The 15,944-nt window shown below is 38.8% G+C and overlaps 1 protein-coding gene across 7 annotated transcripts in view; it reads left to right on the top strand.

Annotated features, from left to right (window-relative positions):
* Nucleotides 1–15,944, top strand: part of LOC138757224 (probable E3 ubiquitin-protein ligase HERC1) — a 309,739-nt gene that overhangs the window by 111,198 nt on the left and 182,597 nt on the right. For all 7 annotated transcript variants that reach the window (XM_069924220.1, XM_069924216.1, XM_069924219.1 and 4 more), the window contains exons 22-30: nucleotides 4,334–4,490; nucleotides 5,434–5,710; nucleotides 6,429–6,510; nucleotides 9,537–9,588; nucleotides 10,228–10,463; nucleotides 12,268–12,477; nucleotides 12,710–12,830; nucleotides 14,042–14,279; nucleotides 15,016–15,188. In XM_069924220.1, coding sequence (XP_069780321.1) covers nucleotides 4,334–4,490; nucleotides 5,434–5,710; nucleotides 6,429–6,510; nucleotides 9,537–9,588; nucleotides 10,228–10,463; nucleotides 12,268–12,477; nucleotides 12,710–12,830; nucleotides 14,042–14,279; nucleotides 15,016–15,188 — 1,546 coding nt within the window. The remainder of the gene's footprint in view (nucleotides 1–4,333; nucleotides 4,491–5,433; nucleotides 5,711–6,428; nucleotides 6,511–9,536; nucleotides 9,589–10,227; nucleotides 10,464–12,267; nucleotides 12,478–12,709; nucleotides 12,831–14,041; nucleotides 14,280–15,015; nucleotides 15,189–15,944) is intronic.

The raw sequence follows: 15,944 nt of genomic DNA, 5'->3' as shown, positions 1-15,944 counted from the left end.
TGGGATTAGATAAATTTCCACTTGCTTTTATATATTTAGCATTATTTGTAGAGAAAAAATGTATTGTTAGTATGTGGAAAGATACCAATATGATTGATATTAATAGATGGCATAATGAGATGACATACTGTTTAAAAATGGAAAAAATTACATATGTTTCGCATGATAACTATAGTTTTTTTTATTTGTAAATGGTTGTTATATTCAGAATATTTACATTTTGATTTATGTTGAAAAGATTTTAACATGTATGTTTAATTTTTCCTTAATATTTTTTTCCTTTCTTTATGACTCTCCTTAGGAGAGCTGGCTGAAGGGGGGGGAACGGGTTTTTTTTTTCTTTTTTCGTTTTTTTTCTATAAAATATAACATTCATGTTTTTGGTTTATTTTTGTATATGTTATTTACTATCTGTATTTTGAGCGAATAAATAAAGTTTAAAAAAAATCTAAACCCCCAGTACCTGCATCAGCCAATCCTGCCCTTCCTCCAGCCAAGTCTCTATAATGGTCACAACATTGTAGTTCCATGTACTGATCCATACTCTAAGTTTATCCCCTTTATTCCTAATATTCCTTGCATTAAAATACATATTTCAAACCCTCTACTGACTACATTTATGTTTTGTTCCCTGCCTGTCCTTTCTCTCAAATTCAGGACACATAGCATCACACTTTTGACCTTCTACCTTATTCTCTGCACTCTCATTCTGGTTCACACCCCCTTGAAAAATAGTTTAAACCCTCCCCAACAGCTCTAGCAAACCTGCCCACTAGGATATTGGTCGTTCTCCAGTTCAATTGCAGCCCTTTTTCTACAGGTCAGAACTTCTGAAGAGATCCCAATGATCCACAAATCTGAACCCCTAATCTCAGCACCAACTCTTCAGTCATGCATTCAATCTGCCACAGCTTCCTATTCCTACCCTGTCCGGTGCGTGGCACAGGCAGCAATTCAATGATTACCACCCTTGAGGTCCTGCTTTTAAACTTTTTTTCCTAACTCCCGTTATTCCCTCTTCAAGACATCATCACTACTCCTGTCTACATGGTCCACGATATCTGGCTGCACACCCTCTCCTGTCATTTTGCTGTGAGCTTGATCAGAAACATTCCAGACCCTGACATTTGGGAGGCAACATTACATCTGGGAGCCTTGATTTCGTTCACAGAACATCGAATCGATTCACTTAACTAATGAATCCCCAATCACCATAGCTCTCCTCTTCTCCCCCTTCCCTTCTGAGTTGATGGGTCAGGCTCTGAGCTAGAGATGTGACCACTGCAACTTGTCCCTGGTCGATCATGCCTCACAAATGTATCCAAAATGGTAAACTTATTGTTGAATGGAATGGCCATAGGAGCGATCTGCTCTATCTACCTCTCCTAACAGTCACCTGACTATCTGCCTCTTGATTTTTGGGGTGACTGTTTCACTGAAACTCCTCTCTATCACTGCCACTGCCTCCTGAATGATCCAGAGTTAATCCAGCTCAAGTTCCCTAACTTGGTGTCCCTGGATCTGCAGCTGGATGCACTTCTTGCATCAGGCACAATTGAGCAGTCCCAGATTTCCCACGTGCTGCATTTGGAGCATTCTTGTCCTTGCTGGTGTCTACATTATCTCTTCCTAGTTTAAATAAAAAGGCCTTGCCTCACTGGAAACAAGTTCATCCTCGGCTGCTGCTCGCTGAAGCCTCGTGAGCCAAAGCTTCAAAGTCGCACTCCCACCCTGAGTCGTTCCTACTGGCTGCTCCACTTGAGCTTCCCCTCTTTTTATTTGTCACTGCCCCTTATCTGTTGTACTCACTCCCACTATCACTGTTCCGTTTAACCCATAAATTGCTCTCCACTCCTTTTTAAATACACTCACCAAAGCTTGTTCCCATCACTCACAGCTCTTCTGAGTCGCTTGCTCCCCTATGAGGAAAGATTGCGCAAATTGGGATTGTACTCCCCGGAGTTTAGAAGATTGAGAGGGGATCTCATAGAGACACATAAAATTCTGGCAGGACTGGACAGAATGGATGCAGATGGGATTTTGCCAATGATGGGAAAATCCAGAACCCAGGGCCATGGTTTGATGATAATAGGCAAACCGTTTAGGACCGAGATGAGGAGGAATTTCTATACCCAGAGGGTGGTGAATCTGTGGAATTCATTGCCACAGAGAGCAGTAGAGGCAGGTTCATTAAATATATTTAAGAGGGAATTAGATATATTTCTTCAGTATAAGGGTATTAAAGTTTACTGAACTTTAAGATCAGCCATGATTTCGTTGAATGGCGGAGCAGGCTCGAAGGGTCGAATGACCTACTCCTGCTCCTATCTTCTATGTTTCTATGTTTCTTCTTCCAGTGACTGTCCTGAAAATACAATGGCCCAAGTCCCTGCTCAACTCCCTGTTTAAAAACACTCACCAAACCTGGTTTCCAACACTCACATCTCTCCTGAGTCCCTCGCTCCTCCTCTTCCAGCAACAGTCCCAAGGGAAAGAGAAAAACAGATTTGTAGGGAATTTTAAAATATGCAAAACTGTGGGGTAATGTTGAAGGTTTGAACAAAAGCAGATTATTAAGATGTAATTAGGGGAATAAGATTTTTTTTGGATTGAAGAATAATGTGATATAGAGGGAACATCATTGGCCAATATTTATTGAAATGCAAAAGGACAAAAAAAGAGAAATCTCTCTGAAATGCATGATTGGTAGAAAACACCTGATTAAGGAAGTTCTCAATGAGGAAAGGACTATTGCTGGATTTGGGAAATGAGGCAGAGCAAGTCAACCTTCTCCCTTAATTTAATTATACTGGGAAACTACAACAGCTGAAGTCTAGAAATAAACTTACTTTCCAGATGAAAGCCGTAGGATTTATTTATTGCAGAGAACAAATATTACTGACTCCATTATCCAAGTCTCAGGTTTCAGTGTACATCAGAGCAGAAAAGACTCAACAGAATCTTAACAGGTCATGGACTACTCAGCTGCCTGCCCCACTAATGGATTACTCAAACCATAAGTCTGGCCGTAAATACCAAAACATGAAACACAACACATCAACCTACCAATTAAGTTTCATTTCCAGGGGACCTTATTTCTCCTTGGGTCATTGATCAGTAGTTTTTAAGAAAAGGCTGTTAAATCAATGTAATCAAAGCTTGAGGAAGCTAACACTACTTTGAGAAATAAATACGACAAAAATGTCAGCCCTGCTGCTAATGCTGTCCCGGGAAAGCAGGGAGTGAAGAACAGCAATGTTCCACAGGGTCTAACCACTTGGACTTAATATCAGTGTCTCCGTACAGGCTTTAAATGACTGGTAAAAGGAGTTGGTTTTTTTAATGAAAATCCTACAACTGCAGTGTCTGTACCCCAGATGGCCATGAGATGTTGCAGAGTCCAGGGGAGCAGTAGACCAGCAAAAGCCATCAGAAAGGGGAAATCACCCCACCCCCACCTCCCCCATTAAGAAGGAGAAGCTAGGAGATGACCCTACAGGGTGGTGACAATGGCGGTGGACCAGCTAAGGGTTCAATGGCTGAAGGACTCATACAATCTTCAGGCTGTTGATATCTTCTGGGCATATATACAGCATGGTAACAGGGCCTTTCGGTTCATGACTTCGTGCCGCCCAATTATTCCCATTTGACCTACAATCCCTGGTCTGTTTTGAATGGTGGGAGGAAACCAAAGCCTCCACAGGAAACCCACACAGACAAAGGGAGAACATTCAAACATCGTACGGAATTCGAATCCTGGTCCCGGTTGTTACGCTAACTGCTACCTTAACCATGGCTGAAAGACCCCTGCAGACTGCAGAGACTGGCTCAGGCAGACCAGGAATCGGAACCATGATTCAATAAGATGCTGAGGGCACTGAAGTTTGTTGATCGTATTGGATCGGGAGCTGTGGTTTCCCATGGATCCAATAGGTCTGTAAGGCTATGGAAGTGCTCGATCGAGGTGAATCCACAGATACTCAGCGTCTCTGAAGGGACTTTCTTTTGTTTCTGTTTCTCTTTTTTTTTTGAATATTTTATTTATGATTTTCCAGTGTTGAACTCCAACAGTTATCATCATTATCAATGTCAGTATTGACAACATTTTATAGTAATCCATAATGTACAGTTTACGTCGAGTTCAGCTTCCGTTTCTTTTCAAATAAGGGACTTCAGAAAATACTAATGGGGACTCTGCCTTAAATTTTGTGAAATATTACATTTTCTATATCAATATATGACAATGAAGGAAATCTTAAATGTGAAATATAGTAATAGTTAAATGTAATGCATTTCATGGTTGGTTCTGTATTTTAAAGTCTATGGCATTTAGCTTTCAGATATCTCAGGTGATATAGAGGATGAGCCAAATGGAAGTTGCAGTGCATCTGCTGAGCCAAATGAAAATCGCAGACGATCTGAAGAACCACACTATAATATGGAAAGGGAGATGGTTCTACTCAACACCGAGGACTTTCCAAAGATAAGCAGTGTGTAAACATAAATGCATTGAATTTTGCCGGCTTTGTCTTTTGATTTACCATATCCCATAAATCTGTGGAAAAAGTGTAGCATCCACAAAACTTTATAATATTCATAATAAAGAAATAATTCTCCCTTTTCAAGTTCCTCAAAATCATTGGCCGAGAATTTCTTTGAAGTAGCAGGTCATTCATGCTTACCACGTACTTACTGTCTTAATGACATGATCCAGAATAGGATGGAACTAAAACAAAATATCAAAATATAAGTGTCCTACAACTGGCTAAATTGATTGTGAATGCTGTCAAAATCTATTAAAACTATCAAATATTAGACACTGAGAAAGAAAAGCACTAAAAATACAATTTAAATCATTGAATTCAACAGAATGCACATCATGAAATAAATCCTCCATATGCCTAACCTGGCACAAGTTTAGTGAGCAAATTTGTGTTTCCACTCTGCCAGGTACCGGTAGATCAGAACCTCCATGTTCATATGCACTTTTGTGGGAATCCTAAAGTATCTGATTCTCAGAAAAGGCAAATTCTCTCAGGCCTGTGCACAAAATGTGTATTGGGTAATGCAGACTATATGAAAACTATTAGGTATAATGTGCAGCAATTTTCTATGATACAGCGGCAATCATTTTAAATTGGGAAAAAGATGCTGAAAATGGCAGTAATTTTATTTTCAATAAAAACAAATAATGCTGGAAAATCTCAGAATCATTCTCTATCAGTGACAATCATCAAATGATCATTGTCTTGCAGTTTTAACTATTTTGGCCTCCACAGATAATCTTGTGATATACTGAGTATTTTCAGCATTTCATCTATTTTAACTCTGCCATTTCCAATTGTTTTGCTTTTCAATTTTTATTTAAAATATCTTTTGCAAAAGGAAATCTTGTGTAGCTAAGATGTTAAATGTTTTTTCTCCGTGTTGCAGAAGTTCTGGAGTGTTTCCTTGCTCGAAAGGCAGCTTGTCATCATGAAAATGAAACAGTATATGAATGCTTGAGCACCCAGCCTAACAGTGCAAGTAGTGTGGATGTTCCAGAAACGGAAGGTGCTCTGGGAGAGAAAAGAACAGATTCAGAAGACCAGTATTCCTTTATCTCCATGTGTCACTGCATTATTATTCGTTGTGCATTCCTTATTCTTGGAGTAAGGGCTGTATGGTTAGAAAATGTATGTCAAGACGAGATGACGTCAGTTAAAACTAGGTCAGTCACCAAAATTCCTCTTCCTTTCTTCACTTGTTCCTTTCTCTTGTTGCTTCTTCTCTCCATTCCTATTTTTCTTTTGTTTGAGAAAGCAGGACCAAAAGCATAGAACTTTCTTTTGGGGCCGCAACGGAAGGTGAAAATTACTTGGCTCCTCTGACATTATGGAATCAAACTTGTGTTTTTGTGTTGTGAGTTTGAGGCTGGAAATAAAAGTGGGGAGTGGTTAAAACAAAAAGTTTGATAACTCTCTTCACTTTATTTCTTGGGAACGTAGAAGAATGAGGGGAGATTTGATTGAAGTATGCAAAATTATGAGTAAATGCGAGTAGACATTTTTCCACTGAGGTGAGATACAAACCAGAGGATGTGAGTTAATGGTGAAAGAGGAGCAATTATGGGGGGACAACAGAAGGAATTTTTTCACACATCGAGTGTGGAATGAGCTACCAGCCGAAGTGGTGAATACAGGCTTAATTTTAACGCTTAAGAAAGCTTGGACAGATACGTCGGTAGGAGGTGTGTGAGGTAGATAGAAATGGTTTAGGTCAGTGGAACTAGGCAGAATAATACTTTGGTACAGACGAGAAGGGCTGGAGGGCCTGTTTCTGTGCTGTAATGTCCTATAGTTCTATGGTCCGTGCACTCTATTTTATGGCAGACCAAATATGTTTGATAGCTGAAAGATGTAACTTGGATATCACTGCACTTTTTATAGGAAGGAGACATCTACCCAAGAAGAACAGTCATTTCGGGCAAAACTTAGACCAAATCAAAGTGATTCTGATGCAAGGAAACAGGTGAATAAATAACTGTGTTGCATGATTCGAGAAACATAAGACCACTGGTCACTCAAAACTACTAATCTATTGTGAAAGCAGATTAATTGATGCAAAATGATTATTTGCTCAATTTTTATAATTCATTGTGTGTTTTCATCTTTTCTGCCAAAGCCCCTGCAACTTCTACACTATCCTCCCTCAAGGCCTGAGAAAATATCTTGTCAGGCCCTGGGGATTTATCCACCCTTATTTGCTTTAAGGCAGAAAACATTTCCTCCTATTTAATCTGTATAGGTTTCATGACCTCATTGCTTGTTTTCCTTACTTCTCACAACTCATGGGCCCCATTGCAAATGGCTGTTCCAGCTTTTTGACAGGTGCATCAAAGTACAGTGAAAATGTTTGTTTTGTGTGCTGAACAGCAAAGTATTTCATAGATAAGCACAGCAAATAAAACACAGCACAGAGTGAGATGAGGTAGACCAGAGCAAGAGCGACATTTTTTTGTTTATTCTGAGCCAGTGAGAAGTGAAGATGGTTTGATGGAAATGGAAAAAAGGGAAGTTTCTATGATGGTCGAAACTGTATTTACAACTCTATGCAGTTTCATGAGGATCATTTTCTGTACCTTGCAAGCTTCAAAGTTCAGATTTATTGTCAGAGTACGTACATGGCATCACATACAACCCTGAAACCTGTGGCCCAGGCACAATTTCCACTTATGAGTGGTGCAAAAAAAAACAATAAAAAATATGTATACAAAAAGAAATGTAAAGAAGCAGGAAGTGCAAACAAATTATGAAATATAGAAAATAAATATTCAATAATAACATGATGCAGCCAGATGGGGTACTTTTGATGATGCATCTGTAAATGGACACAGGACACACCACATTCCTGAGGCTTTCTGAAATAGTGCTCTTCTTGGTGGTTGCTTCAATGTGTTTGTACCACAATAGGTCATTGAACTTATCTGCCTGAGAACTTGGCTATGATCTTAACTTCAGTGCCATTAAGGTGCAGACATTTGAGTGCACTCTGCCACTCTTCTGGAAGTTTATGACCAGCTCATTTGATATAAATGATTATACAAAGATAGGGGGAGTTAGTTATGAGGAAGCTGAGAGGCTTATATAGATTAACAGAATGGGAAAAGTGGCAAATAAAATACATGTTGGAAAGTGTATGGTCATGCACTTTGATAGAAGGAATAAAAGGACAGGATATTATTTGGAGAACAATCAATAGGTGTAAAGGACTTGGGAGTCCTCATGCAGGATACCCTGAAAGTTAACCTCCAGTTTGAAGAAGGCATATATTAACATTTGTATCAAGAAGAATAGGATACAAGAGCAGGAACATAATGTTAAGGCTTTATAAGGCACTGGTGAGACTTCACTTGGAGTAAAGGGTATAGTTTTGGGCTCCTTATTTAAGAAAGGCTATGCTGGCATTGCAGAAGGTTCAGAGAAAATTTACAAGAGTGAATCCTGGAATGAGGGGACGAGCATCTGAAGAACATCTGTCAGCTCTTGGACTCTACTCCTCGGAATTCAAAAGAATGAGAGGGGAATCTCATAGAAGCATTATGAATGTCAAAAGGTCTGGACAGAGTCTCGGACAAGAGGACACAACTTCAGAATTAAAGGGCACCCATGTAAAACAGAGATGTGGAGAAATTTCTTGAGTTATAGAGTGGTGAACCTCTGGAATTTGCTACCACGGGCAGGTGTGGAGGCCAAGTTCGATTTATTTAAGGTAGATATAGGTATCTGAATACTCAGGGTATCAAAGGTTATGAGGAAAAAGTATGGGAGTAGGACTGAGTGAGAGAATGGATTGGGTCATGATGCAATGGCAGAGTGGACTCGATGGGTTGAATGGTCTACTTCTGCTCCTATGATCTTTGCCTTGCTGACACTGAGGTAGAGGTTGTTGTCCAGACACCAATTAACTGTTAAATCTTTCATGTGGATCTTTACTAAATGCATTCTGGATGTCCAGTCCCAATACATTTCATGAATTTTCCCCATTTGTTGCTTGGAAGTTTGTAAATTCTCTTCTCAATCCACATTTAATATTGTTTCCTGGGTTTTTATTGCACAAGTTATTCTCCATTTTTCTGGCAATAATTGATTCTCAACTGTGGCGGACATCTTGTCAAACACTTATTTAGCTCTCTACCTTTTCCTTCAATCAGGAACATAGATCATAGTCCACAGCAGAGTATGGGCCCTTCATCCCATAGTGCTGTGCCAACCTAATAAATCTACTCTAATGTCTACCTCAAATTTCCCTACTACATAACCGTCAATTTTTCTCAGTTCTATGTATATTTCTAGCAGTCTCTTAAAAGATTATGATGTACCTGCCACCCCCACTGTTGCCAGGAGTGCATTAAATGCACCCACCATTCTAGCTCTAAATTTGTTGCCTTACCTTCCCTTGTTAGGGGAATGTACTTATGCTGCCTACAAACCATCTCATTAATAGTTGACGTAAGATGATTGTTGAAAATTTCTTGGAATTTTTTTTCAGTTATTTGAGATGCAATCAATAGCAGTGCATTTTAAATGGAAAAAGCAGGAAGAGCCTTAGAAAATTTTTTAGTGCACTTTGGGTCCTTTTATTTTCTTAAGGTATATCACCATAGAGCAGGGGGTTCCCAACCAGGGGTACATTTGCACTTTTCAGGGGGTACATTGGGTCTGAGAGAATAACCACTACTGCACAATACATGGTGTTGTAATCTGCAGTCAGATTTTTTTAATCCTTAATTTTTAGGGGTACACGGGAACCTATAAAAATGCCCAAGGAGTACAAAGGAACAAAAAGGTTGGAAATCCCTGCCATAGAGAGTTATTGAACAAATAAAGATATTGCATGAAATATTCATCTGAGCTTTCTTGTATCTGCTGTTTTTGTTGTGATGAAGAAGTTCTGATGTTAGATTATTTGACTGCCACTTTTCTATTGAGGTTGCACAATTTAATTTTTCACTTGATTTAACATAATAAAATTAGTTCAATGCTTTATATTTCCAGATTACCAAAAGTCAATCAAGAATACAAACAAGATCATCCGAGCATACATTAGGTGTGTTTCAAGACTGTTTCCCAGATTCATCACCTTTCAGCTGTCATCAATTTTGTTTCTATATTGTTGAAATAGAGATGTCAGGTGGAGAACGCAGGAGTCTGTACAATTTAAAATTACTTATTTAAAGTCTCATGCAACGTTTATGCTTCAATTGATAAATGGACAGGCAAGAGTCAAAATTCTGGAATTCCTTACCTGATAGTGTGGAGGAAACACCTGTACTACATTGACAGCAACTGAGGAATAGGATACACAGTAAATATTTGTTCCATCAGTATGATGAAGATTCATTATCTTTGAGGGCATCTACAGGGGACATAAAACAAGAACATACTTCCATTATATTTGTTGCTCTAATCATGGGCTGTCACCTGACTCCACAAAAGGACTCTCTGCACAATGGCAAAGTCACTTCTTTAAACTAGAATAACTGAATATTTATTATCTAGTTTTGTATATATTGTGTCTTTAATTAAGGATTTCATTGTAGTTGTTTATTTCTAATAAAATACCTGTTCAGTGTAGCAAGTAAAAATTCTGGCACGTGTATCATTATGCATTAATTAAATTAGATTTTTTAAAATTTAATTCAGTTGTTAATGGATTAATGTTTATATTGCATCAAATTCTTTTTAGAAACACCACTGTGTTCACGTGGCATTATGAAAGATGCTTGGCACCTGCTACGACAATGTATTAACCCTTCAGAGAATACCCAGACGTCTACATTGGCACCTTTGTTGAATGATATCTTTCAATTTCTGTGTGGGCATCTTGCTCGAACCTCAAATCTGGTAGAACAAGAAATTGGAAAGGAGGCTGACCCTAAGGTGCTTATCACAGCAATGAGTCACCAGCAAAAAAGAGCGGAGGTAGGAATGCTGATATGTTTTTTCTAAAATCAGTGCACAGTATAATGCAGTTAAACAAGGAATCTGCAGATTCTGAGGTTTAGCGTGGCACACAAAAGTGCTGGAGAAACTTGGCAGGTCATGCAGCATCCTTGGGAAGCAAAGGCAATTAACATTACAAGCCTGAAACCTTCAGGAGTGCTGAAAATCAGGCAGATACCTGAATAAAAAGTTGGGGGAAGAGTACAGGCTAACAGGATACAGGTAGAAGGGTGAAGAAGAGAAAGAAGTTGAGAAGTGAGAGGCCAGAAGGCTAAGAAAAATAGTTCTGATAGGAGAAGAAAAGAAAAGAGCAGGTTGATGGAAGAAGGGAGAGGCAAGGGAAAGAGGGGAAGGGGTCACAGAAATGGAGAAGTTGATATTGACACTATCTGATTGGAGACCTTGGTAGTTTACAGGAGGCTATGAACAGATACATCTATGTGGCAATGGGGTATGAAATTAAATTCGATGGTCGTGTTACAGAGGAGAGAGCGAAGGTGCTCAACAAAACAATTTACATCTGGTTCCCTCAATTTAGAGGACAAATGACCCCCACAGATTCACAAGCCAAGTGTTGCTTCAATTAGGCATTAGGCCCCAAAATATTAATAAGGGAGGAGGTGTAGGTGCAAGTGAAGCACTTAAGGTCACAGGGGTAGGTACAGTACAATTTCGATTATCCAAAATGGTTGGAACCAGGCCTATTTCGATAAACATTATTTTCAAATTACCTGGTCATTTTTTAAAAACAGTCCAGTAGCAACAGCAAATTATTTGTTAACAGTGTTTAAACAACCAAAAACAAGGGAAGGCTTTTTAAGCATGAAATAATGTTTAATTCTCACCAAAAAACAACCTGAACAAAATAAGATAAATCCAACACCAAAAACTCAATTCTATTCAGAGGTTTGTCAAAAATTCCAAATTTTTTTCAACCTGTGATGTCCGTTCAGCTCCAAAAAAATTTCAGGTAACTGAGGATTTCTGGTTGTTTCAGATATCCTCAAATCGCCCGGAGAATGCGGCTCCAGAGCCGGCTGCGCGTGTCTGCGAAAACGTTCAAGTGGCAGAGCTGAAGGCGCTGTTCTGCCACCTGAAAGGTCTACAGCGGGGAGAGGTGCCACGGAGCAAACATCGGCTCCTGATTCGGGGCAGGGCCAGCCGGTGCAGGACTACAGGGCCGGCCGGGGTGGCCGTGCCGCCCGCCCCGTAGTCCCGCGCCGTACGCCCCCAGAACCATAATCTCGCGCCATCCACCCTGGCCCCAGTGTCTGCACCAACTGCCCCTCCCCTATAGTCCCGCACTGGCTGACTCTGCCCTGACATCCTGCGCCAGGGGGCTGTAAGGCGCAGGGAGAGGGGCTGTCGGGCAGTGAGGCTGTCAGGCATGGGATGTTCAGCCTGCCCCCTGCTAGGCACCTGAAGGCTGCTAGCCGCTTTCAGACTGCTGCTTTCAGGTGCCTATGGGGAGCGCTCGGAAGTGGAGAATATACCTCCTCGTGGTGGGTTGAGTAAGTGCTCCTTGGGGACGGGTTTTCTGCTTTCAAATGGCTTCCCAACAGCTGCATTCGGGTATTTTAGGCGGATTTACATTCGGATATTCTGGCCACCTGAGAGCAGCTTATCATGTCTGTGCAAAAGGAGACAAGTGGTCTGTGCTGGTATATTGGAGGCAGTAATGTATTTCATTTTTGTATTCATATGTGCATTAATTAGTAACTGCTATTAAGTCATTTGTCTCTTTTTTAATTTCAATGTAAAATGTTGCTTTTGTCGTTTACAGCTTCGTCTTGAAGCCCTTTGTCAGATTTCGTCTTTTCTCTCTGAAATGGAAGGTAAAAGTGACTTCTCTTTGGAACCTTCAGAAATACCGTTAAACTCGACTGGACTTCTATCAACAGTACAGTTACAATTTCTTATTGGCTGCTTTGATTTGGGACCAGCCAGCACAGCAAACATTAAGCAGAATTGTGGGAAGTTCAAACATTATCAGGTTAAAAACAAATCTTAATCCTACAAAAGAAAAAAATGACAAATGCATGATTTACATATAAATATTTTCACCTAACATGTTATATTGAATTAAATTATGAATCACCTCCTATAAATGGCAATAGATTCCTTACTTGGGAGTCTAATTAATATAAGTAATTCAATCTACTTGTTTAGCTACACAATGAGTCAACAATCATGACTTTCTTTATGCACCCTCCTTTATACCTTAGGATGTCACCCATGCAGCTAATGGAAGTACACAGAAGGATCTTCAGGCTGCAGCTCATAAACTCTACCAGCATCTAGTTTCAGCTCTGGAAAGAGGACTTGCAAGTGGAAAGGAACTCTCAGGTTTAAAAAATCATTATAAATTTGGCAATAAAGATTTCACATGTTAAAATAACTGTATCATTAAGACATTAAATAAGTCATTATTAACAGGAAAATCTTGAACCATTTCTGCTTTTGTCACTTAGTCCACATCTTTTAACATTGCCCTACCTGTCTCTTCACCAATCTCACAAAATAATATAAACAGTGAAATAAAACTGTAAAGAAAGGTGAACTTAATATAGTAGGCAATCCTGCTATATTATTGTATCTAATTGTAAGCACAACATCATCACCTGCTCCCATATTTTCTGTAATTCTTTATAGAAATTAATTTAAAAATTGGTCAAGGAAATATTACAGTACCTGGAGAGTTGTGATTAAACGTGAGTAGTGGTAGGTGAACATTTTTTTTGTGTTCAAGGATCCAGTGTTGCCAACAATTGTAGTTTGAAGCATCGTCTAGAATTTGAAATAAAACAGTTTGAGTTCTGTGTTGAGGGAAAGCAGTACACAAGTTAATTACCTGCCTGCTCTATTGTTCCTTTCCTGTCATTTGTGGTGACTGCAGGTACCATGTTGATCTTTCACCTTCTCAGAATTCACAGAACTAAAGCTGAAGGCACATCTTCCACAATCCCAACAAAAGGGTCTGCCTAAGCAAACTCGCACTGTGAGCAGATGCAGTACATTTCTTTTAAGTTTAAACTTTTCCAACTACTTTTCCTTAAATTACGATGAAAAGTAGTTGGACATTTTGCCCAACCCAATGGAAAGCCTGGTTCATTCCACATTTTTTACCAAAGTCAAAGTGGTCATAGAAAACAAAGAAGCTCTTGGGAGAAAGCTGAAGGAAGGAGGAAAGAATATTTAACATGGGTAGTCCCCTATCTTAATGATTCAGTTTCTCCCTCACCCCCATAGAATCACCATCATGTTCTTTCTCCCCATCACCACACACTCCAGTCCCACCACCAGTGTTTCTCCTTGCACAGTTTTCATTCTCACAGTCCCACAACCAATTTCCAGACCCCCTCCCTTCCAGCAACCCAACCACTATTTTTTACCATCACAATATTTCTCCTCTTCCTTGCAGTCCCTTTATTTTAAATTTATTAGAAGTGAATATATTTATTAGCACAGGTAGAAAATAATCTCAACAATTAATGCTATTGAATGATTTTTGTTTTTATCCATTATTTCTGAACATAATAACCTATTTATTGTTGCAGGAACCCAGCAGCATTTACTGTTGGCTACCATATTTGCCTTAAATATACGATACCAGCCTACAGACATAACAGTAGTCATTAAGAGTGACCTTCTGGATGCCCTTTCAAAGCTGACAAACTCTTGCCTTTTAGTAAACCAGCGATGGTTGATGGCTTCAATGTCTGGCCATTCTCAGCTAAATGTGGCATTAAAACTGGCTGGTGCTAGACTTCTGCAGATTTTGGCTATCACAGCTAGGTAAGTTGCCCATCCACAGTGCTGAAACTTGGTGGGGTTGATCAAAGGACCACCTTATTTACAAATAAAATCCATTAACTGCAAAATTCTGCACATGCTATTGCACTAAAGCCATTGGTATTTTATACATTTGGATTTAATTTTGCATATAGCACTTACCATTTTAATATCTAACTTTTGTATTTCTGGACTGCTGTGTTTTAATTGCAACGGTAAATTGAAAACTGGGACAATGGTATCTCAAAAGGAAATGAATTTTATTTCTTGTCTCTCTTACCTTAATGTAGATCTTAATTTCTGTATGTAATTGGTCATTAATGTTCAATGGTTTGTACATATTTATTAGCTGCACCAACACTGCTAAAGACTTTTTCAGTTTTTCTTTAATTGTAATGTGCTGTGTTTTGCCTGCTTTTTCATGTAATGTCATTTATGCAAAATTAGGTAAATAAGGTGTTTCTATTTTCCTGCCTACTGTTTTGAAATTGGCTCTGAGGCAGGGCACAAAGAAGTCGAGTTATTCCTTGCTTGAAATAAATATTTTATATTCTCTTTCCAAATCACGATTTGAGATTAAGGTCATTTTAAGGTTAAAAAGTATAGCTCAGACAATTTTGATCCAAGTATACAGATACTTTATAAACTTGAAATGTTGCAAAATTAAATTTAGTCCATAATTTGTATAGTTTAAAAAAGTAAAGCTCTCATTTAGATTTTTTTTCTGTTTTCTTCACAGTTCTTATGCAGACCATTTGTGCCCAGAGGTAGTACAAGCACCAATGGATGTATTGTGCTCTCAGTTGCAACATTTTTTGCATACAATGTGTGGAAATGCAGAATGTGAAATAACTGGAGATGAATGTAAGATGCTGTGTGGCTGTGGATCGAACACCAAATCGGAAAGTAAAGGTGGGAGTAGAAAAATAATGTTTACTATAAAAGCCCCGTTAAAACTACTTGATCAATGATGTTGAAATGTATTTGAATTTTTGTTTAGAGAAAAATATAGTTAAAAGAAATGAGTATTTCAAATTACTTATTTAAATAGATTGAAGGAACTCCATATTAACCAATTTATAAGATCCATTTCAAGTGGTCACCTAGTCATTTCTTACAAAAGATCTTCTGCAGAATTGTCTGCTTGGATCTACTGACAGCATTGTGATGGATGTCTGAAGTCTATTTACCAACCTCAACCAGTTACAGCTATTAATATAAAAAGTGGAATATTATTATTTGACCACTGCCAGGTATTGCTGAGAGATGATATCTGCAGTGCTTTTAAAAAAGACACTAGCATGAAAAAGTTTTGGTTTTTTTTTAATTAATTGTGGAATGTTTCATATATTTTGTACACACTTTACAGTTATGAGCTTTTGATTTTATATGTGTTTCAATGTCCTAACTTTCTTCCTATCATAAGTGGAAGATAGACAGAATCTAAGACTATAAATCAGTAGGGTTTTGCATATTTGAAAGATCCATTGAAGGGAACAATTCATTCCAGACTCACCAGGAGGAAGCCGGATTAACAATGGCATAAAATTCAATTCTTCTTGCTGAAATATTGAAAGACTTTGATACAGTGGAGCAATGAATGAAAAAGACCAATTCACTGATGTGTAATAAAGCAAGGAGCCCTGAGAAGCAAGAGATGGCATGCTA

The sequence above is a fragment of the Narcine bancroftii genome, chromosome 3 (genome assembly GCF_036971445.1).
Source record: "Narcine bancroftii isolate sNarBan1 chromosome 3, sNarBan1.hap1, whole genome shotgun sequence".
Lineage (NCBI taxonomy): Eukaryota > Metazoa > Chordata > Chondrichthyes > Torpediniformes > Narcinidae > Narcine > Narcine bancroftii.
Note: the sequence above shows the minus strand (reverse complement) of the source record. Positions and strands in the feature narration are given on the sequence as shown.